The sequence below is a fragment of the Cotesia typhae genome, unplaced genomic scaffold (assembly GCF_013202065.1).
Source record: "Cotesia typhae breed Kobodo isofemale line unplaced genomic scaffold, CoteBio_Ctyphae scaffold_13, whole genome shotgun sequence".
Lineage (NCBI taxonomy): Eukaryota > Metazoa > Arthropoda > Insecta > Hymenoptera > Braconidae > Cotesia > Cotesia typhae.
This window is the reverse complement of record NW_027423774.1, coordinates 7872654-7894430: the sequence shown is the minus strand read 5'-3', so window position 1 is coordinate 7894430 and position 21777 is coordinate 7872654. Positions and strand designations below refer to the sequence as shown.

The 21777-nt window shown below is 29.8% G+C and overlaps 1 protein-coding gene across 1 annotated transcript in view; it reads right to left on the bottom strand.

Moving 5' to 3' along the window:
* The window catches only part of LOC141534509 (uncharacterized), a 121676-nt gene that overhangs the window by 52713 nt on the left and 47186 nt on the right, over nucleotides 1-21777 (bottom strand). The window contains exon 4 of the mRNA XM_074253901.1: nucleotides 3767-3831. Coding sequence (XP_074110002.1) covers nucleotides 3767-3831 — 65 coding nt within the window. The remainder of the gene's footprint in view (nucleotides 1-3766; nucleotides 3832-21777) is intronic.

Sequence of the window (21777 nt, the reverse complement as noted above, 5' to 3'; positions counted from 1 at the left end):
GATTTTGTTTGTTGTTAACTGTCGGATTATCTTGTTATTATTATTATTATTATGTCTTGAAATAAAATCACTGTAGTGAGTAATTCGATTTATCGACGTTGTGCACTCCTAGGATAGTCGATAGCATCGATTGCCCTTTGATCGAGCTTCGGGCTCAGGCGAGAATCAATTTACCAACCTCGAGTAATAGGTCTGTCACCCGGGAGGGAACTTGAAAAACGGCTCTCCCATCCAAGGAAGGTAGTAGGCGTTTACGTTACCCACTCTTAGGGTAAATTTTTATAAACAGTGTGAGGCGTGGTGACGAAACACTGAATTATTATTCATTAAGAATCGAATCCTACAATTGAGTTTTTAGTATCATTTTGATGCGATTAATTCACAGACGGAGGGTAAATTTCTAAATTATTCAATAATTGCGACGTCTGAGATTGTTTATTCTTCTGGGAATTGATTAATTATTATTAATTAAAATTACTGCGATAAATTGATTATTTGATCTTTTTTATACATAATTGATTAGTATTAATTAAGTTTAATGCGACGGTTTATTAAGTTTGTTCATATTTGAATGATTGTTATTAATTAAATTTACAGCGACGATTTTGATTTTTTTAAAAAGTTAATTCACTATTGTTAATCAAATATAATGCGACGATTTATATATTTTTTTGTGTTTGATTCATTTTGCGTGCTGCGTTTTAACAGTAACGTCGACAATTATTAGTTTTAGTATTATTTTTGAGTTTGTTAAATTTTGAACGATTTACGTCTTTTGCTAGTAAATTTATGATTTTTTTTTTAATTGCTGCGATTCGAATACGAGTTCAATTTAAATCCGAAGCAGCCGGAAACGACGTGATTGGAGCGAAGCTTCTGGTGCCCAATAGAAGGTATATAATTTGTAACGTGGTAAATTTTTGTTTTAATCGACGCCTCATACTTGGGGTATTATAACTTTTATGCTCGAATCCAACGTCATCAATGTTATGTGTGAATGAATGGAATTATTAATTTGTAATGAATTTTTTTTTTTTGTAAAAATACGCAACGCTGAACAAGTAACGGAGATAGAACGAGTATCAGCGAGTCCGAGGCAACAAATTGGAGCTAAAAGTATGGAAATGACGAACACGATCGATGACAGGAAGTCAGTCTGTACTGCTGGAGCAGAGGCGACTAAAAACTGTTGTGAAGATCCGTTGACTGTTATGCGGACTTAGGTAAACTATCGACTGGGATCGATTCAGAGGGAAACGACTTCTTCTCCATAAAGACGATGATTCAAGGCTGGACTGTTGACAAATACGGAAGCGCTTTTGCGCGCTCAGCAACATAAATTGAATTTTGAACTTATGTCACAATTTCGTTTATTTGAAATTAATTTACAACTCGTATTAAAGTATTTATTTTAACAATGATTTATTTATTTATTGAGTCAACCATACAAAGCTCTTCCAAACTGCTACGGCGATGAAAAGCGCACGTATTCAGGTTGCGTCGTAGTATGCGTGTCATTTCTGCCTTCTCGTGGCTTCGTCAAGTGCTTTGCGGAATGCCTTTCAAGCTACGGTGCCAGAAATATGGTATAAACCGTCCTGGGTATCTTTGTCCAAAGTGCAAAGGAAGCATTTTAGCTTTTCCGTGCAGTTTACGGCCTTGTGGTTTTCTCCGCCACATTTGTAGCAGCACCTGCTTTTGTCTGGTCCCGGACACTAAAGTAATTGGTGTCCAAAACTAAGACATTTAAAGCAGCGGATTACTTTTGCAACTAGACGTATACGGCAGTTTACCGAGCTTTATGCAGGCCTTGTCAAGGGCCTTATTTAATTAATTTATTTAATTTATTCATTTATTTAATTAATCGCGCTCGCTTTGTCTATCGCACAGAAAGCTACTCGATTGACTCGTAGTATGGATTTTGTCAGATTTACCCGTTTGATCTCGGGCTGTTAGCGAATTCACGTTTTAGTACTTCGCGAATGTCTCCCTCAGTAAAGATTTCATCTAAGTCGAGGATCTCGATCGTTGTTATTGGTGATAGCATTTTGACCGTACCGATATCAGCAGTAGCTGACTTTACTTCATCGGTAAAAACACTACTATCTTCGGTCTTTCGGGCCATTTCGGAGAGAACGCCTCCGTGCTTCATCTGTTGTAAAGACTTTGTGTCTACGCCCGTCTCGACAGGGTTTACCTTGATTTTGATTTCCTTTAGGAGATCGGTATACTTGGTATACTCTCACTTAGTTGTTTTTGAGCTTTAGTAGACGGAGCCACTGTTTTGTATTCTTCTTCCTTTTTCTTTTTCTGTTGCCGAGTCACTTTGATTCAAGTGCCCTATCGGGCAGGCTTTTCCTGTGGTGGATTGTCCCTTGCTGAGGAAGAACTGTGCGTGGAAAGCTGCTTTTTCTTCTTCTTGTCCTTTTTTTGCCGTGGCAATTTCTTAGGAGTGACTAAAAGTGGCTGTGGTTTTGTGGTCATCTACGGAGATGTTTGAGTGGTTGTCGCCGACGTCCTTGGTGATTTGTTGGCTAGCCTATATGCCGTACCGATAGACGTAACCAATTTTCTGATTGGATGATAAAATTTTTTTGTCCTTCATGAAATCAGCTAACTCTTCGATCGTGTTACCGAGCTGTTCCATTGGCGATTGTTAGCCAGTGACGGTCGGTAGAAAGCTAATCCGTGCTGTTGTCTTACTCCCTGTAAGACAAATGTATGTACGTATGTATGTATGTATGTATGTATGTATGTATGTATGTATGTATGTATGTAATCCTACATCCTATATATGTAAACCTCTCATAAATTTTTAACGGTTTGACCGATTTAATCACGGTTGGTGCCATTCAAAAGAGTCGAAAACTTAGATTTTAAATACAATGTGGACCGATGCGGACTAGTAGATTTTAAGAAATCTCAAAAAAACTACAAACAAAAATATATTCAAATATGGTTTTTTTTGAATAACTTTTAAACGGTTCTACCGATGGATTCCAAAAACCTATCTGGTCTTCATATAAAAAAACCACGTCGACGACAGAAAACCAAAAGTAATGTTTTTCGGAATTACTCCGGAATCCTTCGTTTGATCAAATTAAACTTAAAGATTGTTAATCAGGCTTAAAAAACTGCGTCAAATGCTGCCACCCGCGTAAGAATCGGTTCATTCATTCAAAAGTTATTGTGGTTTCAAAATTTGAAAAGTAATGTTTTATTAACCTGCTATCAGACGTTTAAGCTCGAAGAGATCAAAATAATACACATATTATATTTTTGAGCTCGACGAGCTCAAAAACGTCATAAGTGCAATTTCAAGCGTTTAGGTATGGAATTGGCGGGAAGTTGCAAGGATAGCCTCCAAGGTCAACCGTTTTCCTAAATTTTTAATTGTGATGCAAAGAAGTAATGCCCAAAGAACATTTTTTTGTGAGTTTTTTATTGCCATAAATATTACGATTTAAAAACAAGAACAACAATAAATATAGAAATATTTATGTGCTCTACTTAAAATGAACCAATATACGATATACTATACTAACTACTTTCATAACAAAAGCGCAAAATTTAATTTTCAAATATCAATTTTATAAATATTCATAAAATTTACTTTCATAATGTTACGTAACAGTATATTTATACCTTCACTTTAGTGAACATAACACACAATAACCTTTGATCGAACCCCTCCCCTCGGGTTAAAATGTTACGTTAGAGTTGAATGTTTCCTAAGGTATAGTGTATTGACTTATTAATAACTTACTTTCTTTGTACTGCAAGACGTTCGTATGTTTTTCGTGAATGACAACACACCGATAGCACGATTTTCTGTAAAAAAGTAAAAAATCGTTTTTCAAATGAAACTATGATATACACAAGACGTTGTTTTTTTTTAATTTTCAAGGAAACATTATTTTCGAAAATGAAGCTGAAACTAATAAAGGTTTAAATTTTTAGAAGTTTTTGAAAACCAGTCTTTTAATGATGTCATAGAAAAAACACATGCATCCCAGTCAGCACATAAGTCTAAAAGACCTCTTGAGGAGGTATTTCTAAAGACTTCCTTGAGCTGCCCGACAGCAATGTCTTAAAGACCTCTTTTATCTCGAGTTCACAATACAGAACTTTGTACGAAATCTTTTTTTTGACTTTGTAAGACGTAAATTTTTAGGAACACATTAAGAAGTCTTTCATGTAACTCCAAAAGACATCAAATTTTGGAACACATCAAGAAGCTTTTTTTCAAATTTGATGGGGCAAAATTTGGCATATTTGTATTGAAGCATAATATGCACATTTATTATTATTTCTCTAATATCACCTTTAAATTGCAATCGAACTAATTTTAGCACGCAAAGATCGCTATCTATACCTATTTACATTAACCCCCTTTCTACTGCATCAGTGGTGCTGCGTCTGACGCGTTGTCATACCTGGATGAGGTGATGTCACCAATCACCAGGTATGCAAATAATCTTATAATCTCTAGCCTTCACTCCTGCGCTCTTGTGAATGCTGATGCCTCTCAGTTAGCGTTCTTACTCTCCTCCGTGCTCTTCACTCGTATCATCGCTCGTAATAACTATTGTCGCGTCATTAATATTATTTATTGTGATAAAAACAATAAATCAACAAATTCATGCAATTAATTTAATCTGATCTCATAATCAGAATGTCGTTAAATTGATTAACTCAACGGTCATACAAAAACTAAAATTGATAGTTGTGTATGGTGCCAACATCTTGATAACTCGTATTTATAATTATAATTACAGTATTTTCACATGCATTATTTAATAATAATTCTCATATTACTTAATTAAATAGTTCAAATAAAGTAAAAGTTAAAATTATAATAGTTATTAAGAATCAAAGTGTTCACTAATTTTAAACTGTGATATTTTATATAATAAACGATAAAACCACAAATGAGTGATTACAATTTCTTTTCAGCACCCAGATCCGGTACATATAAATATTTAATGTTAAGTTTATTTTACACAAGTCATTAACAATCGTGTTTAATAGACTTTTTTTCGTTTTTATAACTGCAATTTTCACAATTTTTTTGGTTATTTGAGATTTTTTTCTAATTTTCAGACGTTGATGGGACAAGATTTCAGATTCGAATTCATTGGAACAGAATACAGAAGAATCATACTCAATCTGAATCCAAAAATTTTTTTTATTTCAATAATTTCGATTTTTTAAGATTTATTGCAATTTTTTTAGGTTTTTCACAATTTTTTCAATATTTGACGGCTCAACGGGTTAATTAACGTTCCGATTCAGATTCAGTAAATTGAAATTCACAAAAATCATACTTGATACGGCACTACAAAAATTGTTTCATCTCTGTGACTGGAGTTTTTCGCAATTTTTTTCCTTTTTTTGAGATTTTTTGCATTTTACTCAAAATTTTGCAGGTATACGAGCAGAATCGACTTCAGATTCGGAGTCAGCGTATCAAAATATTTAACGATAGGTAGGTCCAGTGAAAAGTACTGACAACTTTTTAACTTCCCGCTAAGAAAATTGAAAATTTTCAAAAATCGGGAAGTTATTGGTTTCACCACGTTTTTCGAAAATCGAGTTCTCATCAGATCTCGACGTTTTGAGGTCCTAGGAAGCTTCCCTGACTACTCCCGCGGTGATGTCCGCGCGCGCGCGCGCGCGTGCGTGCGTGTGTGTGTGTGTGTGTGTGTGTGTGTGTGTGTGTGTGTGTTTGTGTAACCCTTTTATAACTTTTGAACGGCTCGACCGATTTGATCGCGGTTGGCGGCATTCGAAAGGGCTTGACCAAACTTAGATTTTCTGAAAATTTGAACCGATTTGGACCGTCAGATTTTGAGAAATTGCAAGAAAACTACAAAAAAAATTTTTTTCGAAAAGTGGTTTTCTTGGAATAATTTTTAAATGGCTCCACCGATCAATTCCAAAAACTAATCAGCTCTTAATATCAAAAAACCGCGTTGAACGCCGCCAGTCCGCTCAAAATCGATTGATTCGTTCGTGAGTTATCGTGAACGAAAGAAAACCGAAAAAAGCGTTTTTTCGGGATTACTCTGAAATTTTCGGTTCGATCATTTAAAACCTGAAAATACCTTATGAGGATGATAAAACAGCGTCGAATGCCACCAACCGCGTGAAAATCGGTTGATCCATTCAAAAGTTATTGTGATTTGAAAATTCCAAAAATAGTAATTTATTAAACTCCCATCAAACTTTTAAGCTTAGAGTGCTCAAAACTACACGAAAATTAGATTTTTGAGCTCTTCGAGCTCAAAGACATAATAAGTGCAATTTCGAGCGCTTAATTACGAAAGTAGCGGGAAGTTGCAGGGATGGCCGTCAGGGTCAACCGTTTTCCTAATTTTTTTTTGTGTGCTGGTGTAAATAGACTATTTAGACTTAATAATAAATATGTCTATCTTCGCTCCTCAGATCTTCAGATAAGCTGTTATACCATTCATAAATACTGTACGTTTTTCATTTCTCAGCAGTGTAAGTTCTTGTTTTTTTTTTTTTAATATTTTAGAGCTATACCTGGTACTGTAGTTTTAAATATCTTTTAATTTTATCATTTTATTAGCTTAAATCTCTAGTTTTCTAGTTAGTAATAGTTAGTGTATTAATATACAGGTGTAAAAAATAATTCTTCGTTTAATACCCATCCATCTAAGTGTTTCGAGCATATTAACCACTCGGGTCCATTTGTTAACTCCTACTACCAGCATCATCCACAGATTCGATAGAATCTGGCGCCAAGTTCCGTTCAAAAATTCCGTTGTAAACGGAGCGCCAGACTACCGACTGTGTTTACTGTAAGCAGAATGGTATTTCGAGGTTGCAAAATTTTATTTAATTTTATGGTACTCCTTTTTCCAAAATGATATATCATAAAAGTAAGTCATACTCTATTTTACTGATATTAATTAATTATAATCAATTATAATATTTAATTCACTTAAAATTATTAAATTTTATCAGCACAAACTATAGTAAGCCCAGAAATTTCGATCCTGACTTTTTTTTCATGGAGAAAAGTCACCGCCACAGACTAGATAAAATAAAAATGTGTAGTAATCTTACTATAGATACGCAACTACACTGAAAAATGTTAATTCATAGCATGCATCTACAACCACCAGAGTGCACTGGAATTATTTCTATATAAACTGTAGATTCAACGGGATAGCTCACTGAAGTTAGAACCCCAAATTTTTTTCTTTTAATTTTTGATTTTTTTTTCTATCACGTTTTCAGCTTTTCGTTTGTTCTTTATTATTCACTCTCAACATTTGATCGTTCTCCATTTATTTATTTTAAAAAGAATTTATTAATAATGTACCTTTAAGTTAGCCACCCTGTCGCATTTTTTAATATTTTGGTAGCAATTTGGGTCATTAAGCCTCTATTTTTGATTGTTCATGTATATTTAACATTTGTTCCTACTTCACATTTTTTATTTGTTGTTTAATTAACATTTTTAATTAGCTGTATGTGTGCATTCTAAATATTTGCACGGCGCATGCGTCAACTTTACGTATATAGACTTTTAGCGTGGTCTTTTGAAAATTATAGTGACAAGCACATCTCATGTGTAAAAAATTAAAAAATTTACGAGTGTAATTTTTTAGGAATTACTATTTAATTAATTCAAATAATTAAAAAAATTGTTAGACGTCAGCCAATATCAATGTCATTAAGTAAATAAATAAATAACTAATAAATATTCATTTCATTCTAAATTTTTAAAAATATCGAGAGAATTGTTAATCAATGCATGTACATTTTTTTTTATTTTCATCAATTCTATTTTCATGAATACTACGACTACGAACTATTAAAAAAAAAAAAAAAAAAAAAAAAAAAAAAGAAATCCATAACAATTAACAAAAATTTCAATACTTTATTAAAATAAAACTTATTATAAAATTATTAAAAACTACACGTTGCCCTTTTGTCCTGTGACCTCTATAATTGAAATTACAAGAAAAATACACTTACTCTAATCACTGTGCTGGTCAATATAATTTTCAAAAGTCCGCGCTGAAAGTCTAAACGTAAAGTTGACGCATGCGCAGTGCAAATATTTAGAATACAAATATTCAGCTTATTAAAAATGTTAATTAAACAAGAAATAAACAATTTGAAGTTGGAACAAAGGTTTTTTGTACTTGAACAATCATAATCAGAGGTTATTCCCATTGGATAGTAGGGTGGGTCAAAAAAATCGAATAATTTATTTTTGATTTTATACTCTGAAAAATAGGTTCGTAGACACCTAAAAAGAATTCTCTCCAAGTATAAGCTCTTAATTATAACGGGAAGGTCCTCCGCTTTGCGGGTTTCTATTTTTTTCGAATAATCAGATAAAAAAATTTATATCTCGCTTCCAACTGCTTGGAAAAATATTCCGTGGCATAGATTTTGTGAGAAATTGAATGCTTTACAAAAAAGGTCTCTTATGACTTTTTCAAAAACTCAACCGATTAAAAGATATTCATAGTTGAAGTTTGGCTATTTTAAGGAAAATATTCGTTTTTATTATGAATTTTATAAGTCGATGAAAAAAATTATTTCGGATTGCGGAACTCATGATTTTGTAGGAAATTTACTGCTCTACAAAAATGGTCTCTTATGATTTTTTGATTAAGTGAAGCCGTTACGAGATATTCATCGTCAAACATTAACGAATATCAATATTTCCAGTTTTTGATCAATAATTCGATAAATTTTAATTTAAACTATGAGTTTCAGGAAAATTTACATAAATTTGAGTTTCTATCGATAAAGAAATGTTATAATAAGTTAGATAAAGAATTATTGGAATTATCATTGATTTTCCTTGGAGAAATGCCTCAAGAAAAGATTTCTTTCAAACGTCCTGGTGCTGTTCATCATGCTAGATGGATGGCTAAGGCCATTTATCGTTTGAAAATGTATCTATTCAGAGATGAATTCAAACTCTCTCAGAAAGAATTGCATGGTCTTCGTCATTTCTGTATTTTTATAGTCACATTGTATTTAAAAGCTTGGTTTTCATCAACTTCTGCAACAACTGCTGCTTATCATGACTTGCAGTTTATGAAAAATTTATTGGAGTACAAACATATCAATCCTTTGATTTCTTCAGCTACGTGTGAAAAAATGATTTCGCACTTATGGTATTTGAGCGATGAACTTGCCATTTTATCACTGTTTGACGATGGCGTTCCATTAGACGTAAAAAAACGTATTGTTGAAGCTGTTAATACTCGTGAAGGTACAGATTCTAAAGCTAAAAGATTTGTAATTGCTAAAAAGATTTGAATTCATTGGCGCAGAGAACTCTGAGTGACTTTGTGTCTAAAAAGTCATTAAATCTTTTCAAAATCTTCGATCTACCGTATGACTTTCTTGATGTCGATGTTGAATTATGGCCTACTAATGAGAGTTATCTCGAAAATAAAGAATACTTTCAACAACTAAAAGTTGTCAATGATTCAGCAGAGCGAGCTGTTGCATTAGTCAGTGAATATAATCAATGCTTGACAAAAATGAAGAACAATTCCAGTACTTATTACAAGTTGTCAAAGAACATCAAAAACATTCCCAAATTGTAATAAAAGAAATTATTTATAGTAATAGCGTACTGTTATGTTAAAAATATAGACAATTATATTGCAATTGATAATTCAATAAAAAATTTATCTATAAAAAAGTTAAATACTGGTTGTTTCTCACTTGATTCAATACTTTTCATATTAAATTTGACAAAGAAATATGTCATTCACTTCAAATTAAACTAATCATTGGCTATATGTCGAAAAAATGCTCTAATTTCTTGTTTTAATGCAATCAAACAAGCTCAAGACTGAAAACAATATTAAAAAAATTGTTTATAACATTTCTTTATCGATAGAAACTCAAATTTATGTAAATTTTCCTGAAACTCATAGTTTAAATTAAAATTTATCGAATTATTGATCAAAAACTGGAAATATTGATATTCGTTAATGTTTGACGATGAATATCTCGTAACGGCTTCACTTAATCAAAAATCATAAGAGACCATTTTTGTAGAGCAGTAAATTTCCTACAAAATCATGAGTTCCGCAATCCGAAATAATTTTTTTCATCGACTTATAAAATTCATAATAAAAACGAATATTTTCCTTAAAATAGCCAAACTTCAACTATGAATATCTTTTAATCGGTTGAGTTTTTGAAAAAGTCATAAGAGACCTTTTTTGTAAAGCATTCAATTTCTCACAAAATCTATGCCACGGAATATTTTTCCAAGCAGTTGGAAGCGAGATATAAATTTTTTTATCTGATTATTCGAAAAAAATAGAAACCCGCAAAGCGGAGGACCTTCCCGTTATAATTAAGAGCTTATACTTGGAGAGAATTCTTTTTAGGTGTCTACGAACCTATTTTTCAGAGTATAAAGTCAAAAATAAATTATTCGATTTTTTTGACCCACCCTATTGGATAGTGTACCATTCTATGATTTTGTGGTCGTTGCCGATAGGTTGCATTGTTATCCAATCAAGTGGATTTCAAATAATTGTAATCTTTAGGTGAAAAGTCTTACAATTATGCGCATGGTATATTGTGTCATTTACTTACTATAATGTCATAATAACAATAACACTAATAATAAAAATTATGAGACTGAAATTAATTATATCGGTAATACCAAATTGAGGTTAAAAATATCATTATCATTATTATTACTGAATGAATTATTGTTATTATTAAATTAATGTGTATTAGAGTATTAAATCCAAATCAACAACTTCTTTAATTCAAAAAAATGTTAAAATTTTTACTGTATATAAATAACTTTAAGAGAAACAGAATTTCAATTTTTTTAGTAGATTTCATAGAAATCTAACTATTGCATTGGTCCTCATGACGGAACTTTTGAAAAATTTTGCTATATTTCGACTATACTCGTCGATCTGAGTCGGAAAATGCATATGGGTCAAAAGTTTATACAGGGTGTCTCTGAAGTGGCGGGAGTAATTGTTGGGGTCGATTGAGAAAAAAATACTGAATCGAAAGTTCCTGAGCCAAAAATTTTTTTGGGCCATAGAATTTGAGTTATGAATTAAAAACGATAGCCAATCAGAAGCGCGCTATTCGAGAAATGAAAATGAGCGGGGAAGTAGAGGAGACGCGAGAGTGAGATGCTGCAATAGCAGCTTACTCGCTCACACAAAGCCGAGCATGAGAGGGGATTGTGACGCTATGAGCCGAGTACGTAAGTGTGAATGAGTGGATGTATGAGGTCGCAAGCGGACGGCTTAATGTATGAGTGTGTGTCCGTGTATCGCAGCATTATTGGAGGCGTTGTAACGCTGAATTAAAGCTAACCGGGTACTCTAAGACAGAGGAAAAAATTTTAATTTTTATTTTTATTCGAAAAAATTTAATAAAAAAAAATAAAAAGGCCCAAGATTTAACCAGACCCACAGAAACGGAGAGTAAATTTTTAATTCTCATTTATTTTGCTGGGGATTATTTTCAAATACAAAAAAAAAAAAAAGCTAAAATTCAACTGGAATCCAAAAAAAAATGAATAAAAAAATTTTATTTTTTATTTTTAATCAGCAAAATTATTTTTCTTTAAAAAAAAGCCCAAAATAGACTAGAGAAAAAAAAAATAATTGAAAAATTTTATTATTAATTTTCAATCAACAAAATTATTATAAAAAAATAAATGGGCCCAAGTCTCAACCGGACCCAAACAAACGGATAAAAATTTTTATTACTTACTTAATTTGCTGGAAATTATCTTTAAAAACGAAAAAATGCCCAAGACTCGATCGGATCCAAAAAAATAACAGTACAAAAATTTTTTCCTTATTTTCAATCAGCAAAATTGTTTCTTTTAAAAAAGGCCCAATCTCGACTGGAGCAAAAAAATGATTAAAAAATTTTATTATTAATTTTCAATCAACAAAATTATTTAAAAAAAAATAGTCCGCAGACTCAACCGGACCCAAACAAACAGATAGATAGTTTTAATTACTTATTTATTTTGATGGGAATTATTTTAAAAACGAAGAAAATCGCCCAAGACTCGACCGGACCCAAAAAAAAAAATAAATTGAAAAATTTTGTTTTCATTTTCAATCAGCCAAATTAATTTCTTTTCGAAACAAGGCCCAATCTCAAACAGACTAAGAGAAACTAATTAAAAATTTTATTTTTTATTATTAATCAAATATTATTTAAAAAAGAAAATAAGCCACAGACTTAACCGGACTTAAACAAACGGATAGAAAATTTTTATTACTTACTTAATTTGCTGGAAATTATCTTTAAAAACGAAAAAAATGCCCAAGACTCCATCAGACCGAAAGGGAGATGAATAAAAAAATTTTACTATTCATTTTTAATCATCATAATTAACTTTTTTTATAATAAAAGGCTCAATTTCGACCGGACCCAGAAAAAATGATCCAAAAATTTTATTTTTTATTGTTGATCATCAAAACTAATTAAAAAAACAAATGAGGCCCTAGACTCAACCGTAGCCGAATGAACGTATAAGAAATTTTTATTTTTTGATTTGAATTGGAAGGGAAATTATGGAGAACGAAAAGAATGGCCAAGACTTGTCTCGACCTCGAAAAGACATTGGAAACTTTTATTATTTACTTTTGACGAATAAAGAATGATTTTTAAAAGAAAGCACAAGAGTCGACTGGACCTAAGTAAAAGGATTGAAGAATTTTTTTCTTGATTTTGTTAGCGTCAATAAATTTAAATAATTAGAAAATCACCAAAATTCAAATTAAAATTATTAATTAATAAATTGACTAGCAAAATCTCGAATAACAAATTAAAAAGGAATTGCCCTCAAGACGTGATAATTTTTTTATTATTTCAATTAAAATTAATGATTGATCAATCTACAAGTACAGTCTAAAATCAAAAAATTAACAAGAAATTGTACTCAACTACTGATAATTTAATTATTTAAATTAAAATTATTAATTAATCAATTGACGTGTAAAATCTGAAATACAGAAATTACATTCGTCCTGATGGATTTATTATTGTAATCGAATTTAGATGTCGAAAAATTTGACAGGTAAAATCTCAAATGAAAAAATTAACATAGAATTGTTCTCAAGTTCTGACAATTTGATTATTTTGATTAGAATTACTGATTGATTAATTGACTAGTAAAATCTTGAATAAAAGAATTGAAAAGAACTTGCACTCAAGTCCTTGATATTGTAATCAAAATATTTACTCGAGTAATTGACCGGTAAAATGTCAAATGCAAAAATAAAAAAAGAAATTGCAATCACGACCTGATAATTTTTATATTTTAATTAAAATTATTTTTTGATTGATTAACAGGTAAAATTCCAAGTAAACAAATTTGAAAAAATTGCACTCAAAACCTGATAATTTCGATATTTTGATTAAAATTATTTTTCAATTAATTGACAGGTAAAATGTCAAATAGAAAAATAAAATAGAAATTGCAATCACGACCTGATAATTTTAAAATTTTAGTTGAAATTATTTTTCAATTAATTGACCGGTAAAAAGTCAAATAAAAAAATTAAAGAAAAAATCAGTCCTCAGTCTTAATAATTCTGGAATTTCAATTAAAATTATTTCCTATTCAATTGACAGTTAAATTTCCAAGAAAAAAATCAAAAAGAAATAGCAATCACGACCTGATAATTTTGATATTTTAATTAAAATTATTTTTCAATTAATTGACAGGTAAAATGTCAAATAAAAAAATAAAAAAGAAATTGCAATCACGACCTGATAATTTGAAAATTTTAATTAAAATTATTTTTCAATTAATTGACAGGTAAAATGTCAAATACAAAAATAAAAAAGAAATTGCACTCAAAACCTGATAGTTTCGATATTTTGATCAAAATTATTTTTCAATTAATTGACAGGTTAAAAGTCAAATAAAAAATTTAGAAAGAAATTGCAATCACGACCTGATAATTTTAAAATTTTGATTAAAATTGTTTTTTAATTGATTAACAGATAAAATTCCAAGAAAAAAATCAAAAAGAAATAGCAATCACGACCTGATAATTTTGATATTTTAATTAAAATTATTTTTCAATTAATTGACAAGTAAAATTCCAAGTAAAAAAATTTAAAAAAATTGCACTCAAATCCTGATAGTTTTGATATTTAAATTAAAATTATTTTTTAATTAATTGACAGGTAAAATGTCAAATAAAAAAATAAAAAAGAAATTGCAATCACGACGTGATAATTTTGATATTTTAATTAAAATTAGTTTTCCATTAATTGACAGGTAAAATTTCAAAAATTAATTAAAAGAAACATTGAACTCAAGTCCTAATAATTTCGATATTTTAATTTAAATTATTTTCTAATTAATTGACAGGTTAATTGTCAAATAAAAAAATTCAAAAATAATTGCACTCAAGTCCTGATAATTTTCATATTCTGATTAAGATTATTCATTAATTCATTGATAGGTAAAACCTCAAATAACAAAATTCCTTTTCTGTACTAAAATTATGAACTTTATTATCAAATTCTCAAAAATAAAAAAAAACAATAAAATAACAAAAATAACAAAAATCTGTATAATAAAATTGATTGAGAATTTGTAAATTAAAAAAAAAAAAAATCATTAATCCATAAGGTTCTCAAAATGGCCTCCATTCCTTTCTAAGCACCGATGACACCGCTCCAAAAGGTTTTCCCGAACACACTGCAGGATTTCCGGCGTTATTAGTTCTCGTGCAGCCATGATCCTTGCCATTGTTTCCATTTGATCTGCAGGTTCATCAAAATATACCCCTTCCTTCATGAAACCCCACAAGTAGTAATCGAGCGGAGTCAAGTCTGGTGATCTTGGTGGCCATCTCACTGGACCATACCTCCCCAGCCACTGTTGGCCATACTGGGCATTTAAGAAATTGGTTATGTCCCCAGATGAGTGGCACGGCGCACCATCCTGTTGAAACCACGTCGGTTGAGGATTAACTCCTGCTAGAAGCTGGGGTAAATTTCCTCCCAAAAACAAGAGATACTGAGCACTCTGTAATAACGAAAAATTTCGACTGTGAAAGTGAGAAAATCAGGGAGTTAAAAATTTCTTTAATTTAAACCAAAGGGAAATTTTGTTAAAAATTTTAAAAATAATTTTCTAAAATTTTAACAGATAAAACGAAGTTTACTCGTAGGGATTTTTCCAATTTTAATGAAAAATTATTTGAACGAATTTTTCGAAATATTTTCGCATCAACAACAGAAGTTACCCCAGAAAATTTTCCTTTATTTTAACAAATTAAGAAAGAAAAACTCTTCCAAAGAATTTTTATGAAAAATTAGGTATTATAAAGAATTAATTTACAAAAATAAAAATCTTATTTTCAAACACAAAAATATTATTCGAATAATTTCAATATTTGCAAAGTGTCGAAGAATTTTACATTGAAGTTTTAACGGTAAACTGAGTGGAGAAAATTTTCTGAAGCGCGAAATTTTTTAATTGTGTAAATTTTTAATTAAACTTACGTTCATGGTTTCCGGTAATTCGTATAGTAGCACAGTGTCGCCGATTATTCCTCCCCACATGTTGATTTTCCACTTGTTCTGAAAATTACGGTTCACCGTCATGTGAGGATTCTCCTCCGCAATTTGTAGTAAGCCAAAGATTAGTTGCAAACAGAAAGGATGGAACCTCTTGCACGTAGTAAAAAGCATGAAAGTCATCAGAATTATTAATCGAATGAGTACTAGAGGAAACTAAGTAGTAATAGTCGACCTTAAGACCGCCGAATTTTTACATTCACGTTTGCTTAATAAAAGGAGTAAAGTGTAATGATGTGAATGCAAACTAATAACATTAAAGTAAAGTTATCCTTGAACTGCCGAAACACCTGTAGATTTTTTTGAAATGATTTCTTTGCTAAGAAAAAGGGAAACTAAAATATCAAAATTACTAAAACGTGAATGCCATTTCTTTTTCATATTTTCTTCGACATTTTACCTGTCAGTGAATAAAAAGAATATTTAAATTGAAATATCAAAATTATAAGGACTTGAATTCAATGTTTTGTTAATTTATCATTTGACATTTTACCTATCAATTAAGTGATAAATAATTTAAATTAAAATATCAAAATTATCAGGGCTTGGGTGCGATTACTACTTAATTTGATACTTGGGATTTTACCCGTCAATTCATTAGAAATTTATTTCAATTATAAGATCAAAATTATGAGAACATGAGTGCGATTTTTTTAATTTATTATTCAGGATTTTAACAGTCAATTGATTGATAAACAACTTTAATTAAAATATCAAAATTATCAGGACCTGAGTTCAATTTTTTTTTTTAATTTATTATTTATTTACCTGTCAATTAATTAAAAAATAATTTTTATAAAAATATCAAAATTGTTCGGACTTGAGTTCAATTTTTTTCTTAATTTATAATTTGACATTCTACCTGTTAATTCACCGATAGATAATTCTAATAAAAATATCAAAATTATTCGGACTTGAGTTCAATTTTTTTCTTAATTTATAATTTGACACTCTACCTGTTAATTCACTGATAGATAATTCTAATAAAAATATCAAAATTATTCGGACTTGAGTTCAATTTTTTCTTAATTTATAATTTGACATTCTACCTGTTAATTCACTGATAGATAATTCTATTAAAAATATCAAAATTATTCGGACTTGAGTTCAATTTTTTTTTAATTTATCATTTGACATTTCGCTTGTTGATTAAGTGATTAATAATTTTAATAATAATATCAAAATTATCAGGACTCGAGAGCGATTTTTTTTTTAGTATATTTTTTTACATTTTACCTGTCAATTAACTGATAAATAATTTCAATTAAAATATCAAAATTATTCGGACTTGAGTTCAATTTTTTTTTTTAATTTATTAGTTGACATTTTACCTGTTAATTAACTGATAAATAATTTTAATAAAAATATCAAAATTATCAGGACTCGAGAGCGATTTTTTTTTTCAATTCCTTATTTGACATTTTACCTGTCAATTAATTAAAAAATAATTTTAATTAAAATATCAAAATTATTGGGACTTGAGTTCAATGTTTGTTTTAATTTATTTTTTGACATTTTACCTGACGATTAATTGAAAAATTATTTTACAGAATAATTCCCAGCAAAATAAATGAGAAATGAAAGTTTTCCATCCGTTTGGTTGGGTCCGGTTGAGTCTTGGGCAATTCCTTCTGTTTTCAAAAATTATTCCGAGCATAAGAAATAAGTAATAAAAATTTTCTATCTGTTCGTTTTGGTCCGGTTGAGTCTGGGGCCTATTTTCTTTTTTGAAATAATTTTGTCAATTAATAATTGATAATAAATTTTTTCAATCAGTTTTTATCGTCTTGTCAAGATTAGGCTGATTTTTGTTCAATAAATTTTTGTTTGTTATTGAAAAGAGAAAATAAATTTTTTTGCATTCTTCTATTCTTGGCTCTGGTCGAGTCTTGGGCATTTTTTCGTTTTTAAAAATAATTCCTAGCAAAATGAATGGGAAATAAAAGTTTTCGATCCGTTTGTTTGGGTCCGATTGAGTCTGGGGCCTATTAATTTTTTTTTAAGAATAATGTTGTTAATTAATAATTGATAATAAAATTTTTCAATCAGTTATTCGAAGTCTGTTTGAGATTGGGCCTTTCTTTTCAAGGAAAATTAATCTTGGTGATCAAGTAATAAAAATTTCTATCCGTTTATTTGGGTCCTGCTGCGTCTTGGGTCTATTTTTTTTTCTTAATAATTTAGTTAATTAATATTTAGAAATAAAATTTTTCGATTTATCTTTTTCGGGTCCGGTCGAGTCTTATCAGGTCGTGATTGCAATTTCTTTTTATTTTTGCATTTGACATTTTACCGGTCAATTACTCGAGTAAATATTTTGATTACAATATCAAGGACTTGAGTGCAAGTTCTTTTCAATTCTTTTATTCAAGATTTTACTAGTCAATTAATCAATCAGTAATTCTAATCAAAATAATCAAATTGTCAGAACTTGAGAACAATTCTATGTTAATTTTTTCATTTGAGATTTTACCTGTCAATTTTTCGACATCTAAATTCGATTACAATAATAAATCCATCAGGACGAATGTAATTTCTGTATTTCAGATTTTACATGTCAATTGATTAATTAATAATTTTAATTTAAATAATTAAATTATCAGTAGTTGAGTACAATTTCTTGTTAATTTTTGATTTTAGACTGTACTTGTAGATTGATCAATCATTAATTTTAATTGAAATAATAAAAAAATTATCACGTCTTGAGGGCAATTCCTTTTTAATTTGTTATTCGAGATTTTGCTAGTCAATTTATTAATTAATAATTTTAATTTGAATTTTGGTGATTTTCTAATTATTTAAATTTATTGACGCTAACAAAATCAAGAAAAAAATTCTTCAATCCTTTTACTTAGGTCCAGTCGACTCTTGTGCTTTCTTTTAAAAATCATTCTTTATTCGTCAAAAGTAAATAATAAAAGTTTCCAATGTCTTTTCGAGGTCGAGACAAGTCTTGGCCATTCTTTTCGTTCTCCATAATTTCCCTTCCAATTCAAATCAAAAAATAAAAATTTCTTATACGTTCATTCGGCTACGGTTGAGTCTAGGGCCTCATTTGTTTTTTTAATTAGTTTTGATGATCAACAATAAAAAATAAAATTTTTGGATCATTTTTTCTGGGTCCGGTCGAAATTGAGCCTTTTATTATAAAAAAAGTTAATTATGATGATTAAAAATGAATAGTAAAATTTTTTTATTCATCTCCCTTTCGGTCTGATGGAGTCTTGAGCATTTTTTTCGTTTTTAAAGATAATTTCCAGCAAATTAAGTAAGTAATAAAAATTTTCTATCCGTTTGTTTAAGTCCGGTTAAGTCTGTGGCTTATTTTCTTTTTTAAATAATATTTGATTAATAATAAAAATAAAATTTTTAATTAGTTTCTCTTAGTCTGTTTGAGATTGGGCCTTGTTTCGAAAAGAAATTAATTTGGCTGATTGAAAATGAAAACAAAATTTTTCAATTTATTTTTTTTTTTGGGTCCGGTCGAGTCTTGGGCGATTTTCTTCGTTTTTTAAAATAATTCCCATCAAAATAAATAAGTAATTAAAACTATCTATCTGTTTGTTTGGGTCCGGTTGAGTCTGCGGACTATTTTTTTTTAAATAATTTTGTTGATTGAAAATTAATAATAAAATTTTTTAATCATTTTTTTGCTCCAGTCGAGATTGGGCCTTTTTTAAAAGAAACAATTTTGCTGATTGAAAATAAGGAAAAATTTTTGTACTGTTATTTTTTTGGATCCGATCGAGTCTTGGGCATTTTTTCGTTTTTAAAGATAATTTCCAGCAAATTAAGTAAGTAATAAAAATTTTTATCCGTTTGTTTGGGTCCGGTTGAGACTTGGGCCCATTTATTTTTTTATAATAATTTTGTTGATTGAAAATTAATAATAAAATTTTTCAATCATTTTTTCTTGCTCCAGTCGAGATTGGGCTCTTTTTTAAAGAAAAATAATTTTGCTGATTAAAAATAAAAAAAAAAATTTTTCATCCATCTCTTTTTGGATTCCAGTTGAATCTTAGCCTTTTTTTTTTTTTTTTGTATTTGAAAATAATCCCCAGCAAAATAAATGAGAATTAAAAATTTACTCTCCGTTTCTGTGGGTCTGGTTAAATCTTGGGCCTTTTTATTTTTTTTTTTATTAAATTTTTTCGAATAAAAATAAAAATTAAAATTTTTCCTCTGTCTTAGAGTACCCGGTTAGCTTTAATTCAGCGTTACAACGCCTCCAATAATGCTGCGATACACGGACACACACTCATACATTAAGCCGTCCGCTTGCGACCTCATACATCCACTCATTCACACTTACGTACTCGGCTCATAGCGTCACAATCCCCTCTCATGCTCGGCTTTGTGTGAGCGAGTAAGCTGCTATTGCAGCATCTCACTCTCGCGTCTCCTCTACTTCCCCGCTCATTTTCATTTCTCGAATAGCGCGCTTCTGATTGGCTATCGTTTTTAATTCATAACTCAAATTCTATGGCCCAAAAAAATTTTTGGCTCAGGAACTTTCGATTCAGTATTTTTTTCTCTATCGACCCCAACAATTACTCCCGCCACTTCAGAGACACCCTGTATATATCAGATATAACGCCGCTTGTCACGACGATAGCGTCGCCAATTTACATCGGATCTTTACCAAACTCAACATAATTATTCTACAGATAGATACCGAAGTCAAGTTCGTAGATGAGCTTAATCGGTCAAGTAAATTAGAAATGCCAGGATTTTGAAATTTTCAAAATCATAAAAATTTATATTTCTTCACTTTCTTGCTCGAATAACTCTTGAATGGAATAACTTGTCGAAATTCTGTTAACTGCATCTGAAAGCTCTTCAAATAAGCTTTAATTTGAGTACCATAACATATGAGTAGGTCTAAAATTATTCAGAGATGCCAGGATTCCAAAATTCTAAAATTCTAAAAATTCATATATTTTCACTTTCTAACTTGAATAACTTTTGAAAGGGATAACTTATTGAAATTCTGTAAAATCCATCTGAAAGCTCTTTAAATAAGCTTCAATTTGATTAACATACTATATGTTTTGTCTCAAAAGTAGGTCCTATTCCGCTATACCAAATATGAAATTTTTAGCTTAAAATATAGATAAAAAATTCGTATACACAGCTCTGAAATATATGTATGTCGTTTTTTTTTTATTATTTATTTTCTTGTAGATATCTTCTCTAGTACCAAGACAATATAGTTAAAATTCAATTTATTAATTAATTAACTAACGCTTAATTAATATTATTTTTCATTGAATATTTTAAACTTCTAAGTATGCTGGTACACAAAAAAAGACTTATGATCCTAAGGTGGAAATTCAACAATAAAGCTCATCTTAGAACATGACCTTCGTATTTATCTGTAGAATAAGTACGTTAAGTTTAAAAATGATCCATAATGAGTTAGAAACGATAATTTCGTATTCAATCCAAGTAATTTTTAGATTTTTACATTCATTTTCATGAAATCTACTTCCATTTCGGCTGCCGAATGGCCTTTTTTTTATTAGGATTTGATTATCAAAATTAACGAATAAACAACCTATCATATTAGAATAACTTTGCCTGCATTAATTTATTCATTTATGAATTTTCAATTTTGCGCGGGAAAAATTTAATTTTGAAATTAAGAATGTTAAAATACTTTATAAATACAAAATTTCTAGAACAAACTATCAAACAACTTCATATGTGGATGGTTTTCAAACCTATTCTTTCTATTGAATTTCATTTATTAACTAGACTAAATACACAACAGGCTAAAGATTGTTTGAGTTTTACTTTCTTCCTTCAGGCCAGCAGTTCAAGATTTAGGCAATTCTCATTGGATAGTGTACACATTCTACGACTTTGTAGTCGTTGCCTGTAGGTGGCATTGTTATTCAATCGAGCGGATTTCAAATAATTGTAATTTTTAGGCCATAGGTATTACAATTATGCGTATGATGCATTGTCCCCTTTATTAACAATAATGTCATTGTAACAATAACAATAATAATCATTATAAAAATGAAATTTATTATATCGGTAATGATAAATTGATGTTAAAAGTATCATTATCATTGTTTATCTCATTACCAAAATAATTATTGTTATTGTTAAATTAATGTGTAGTAGAGCATTAAATCTAGATTAACAACTTTT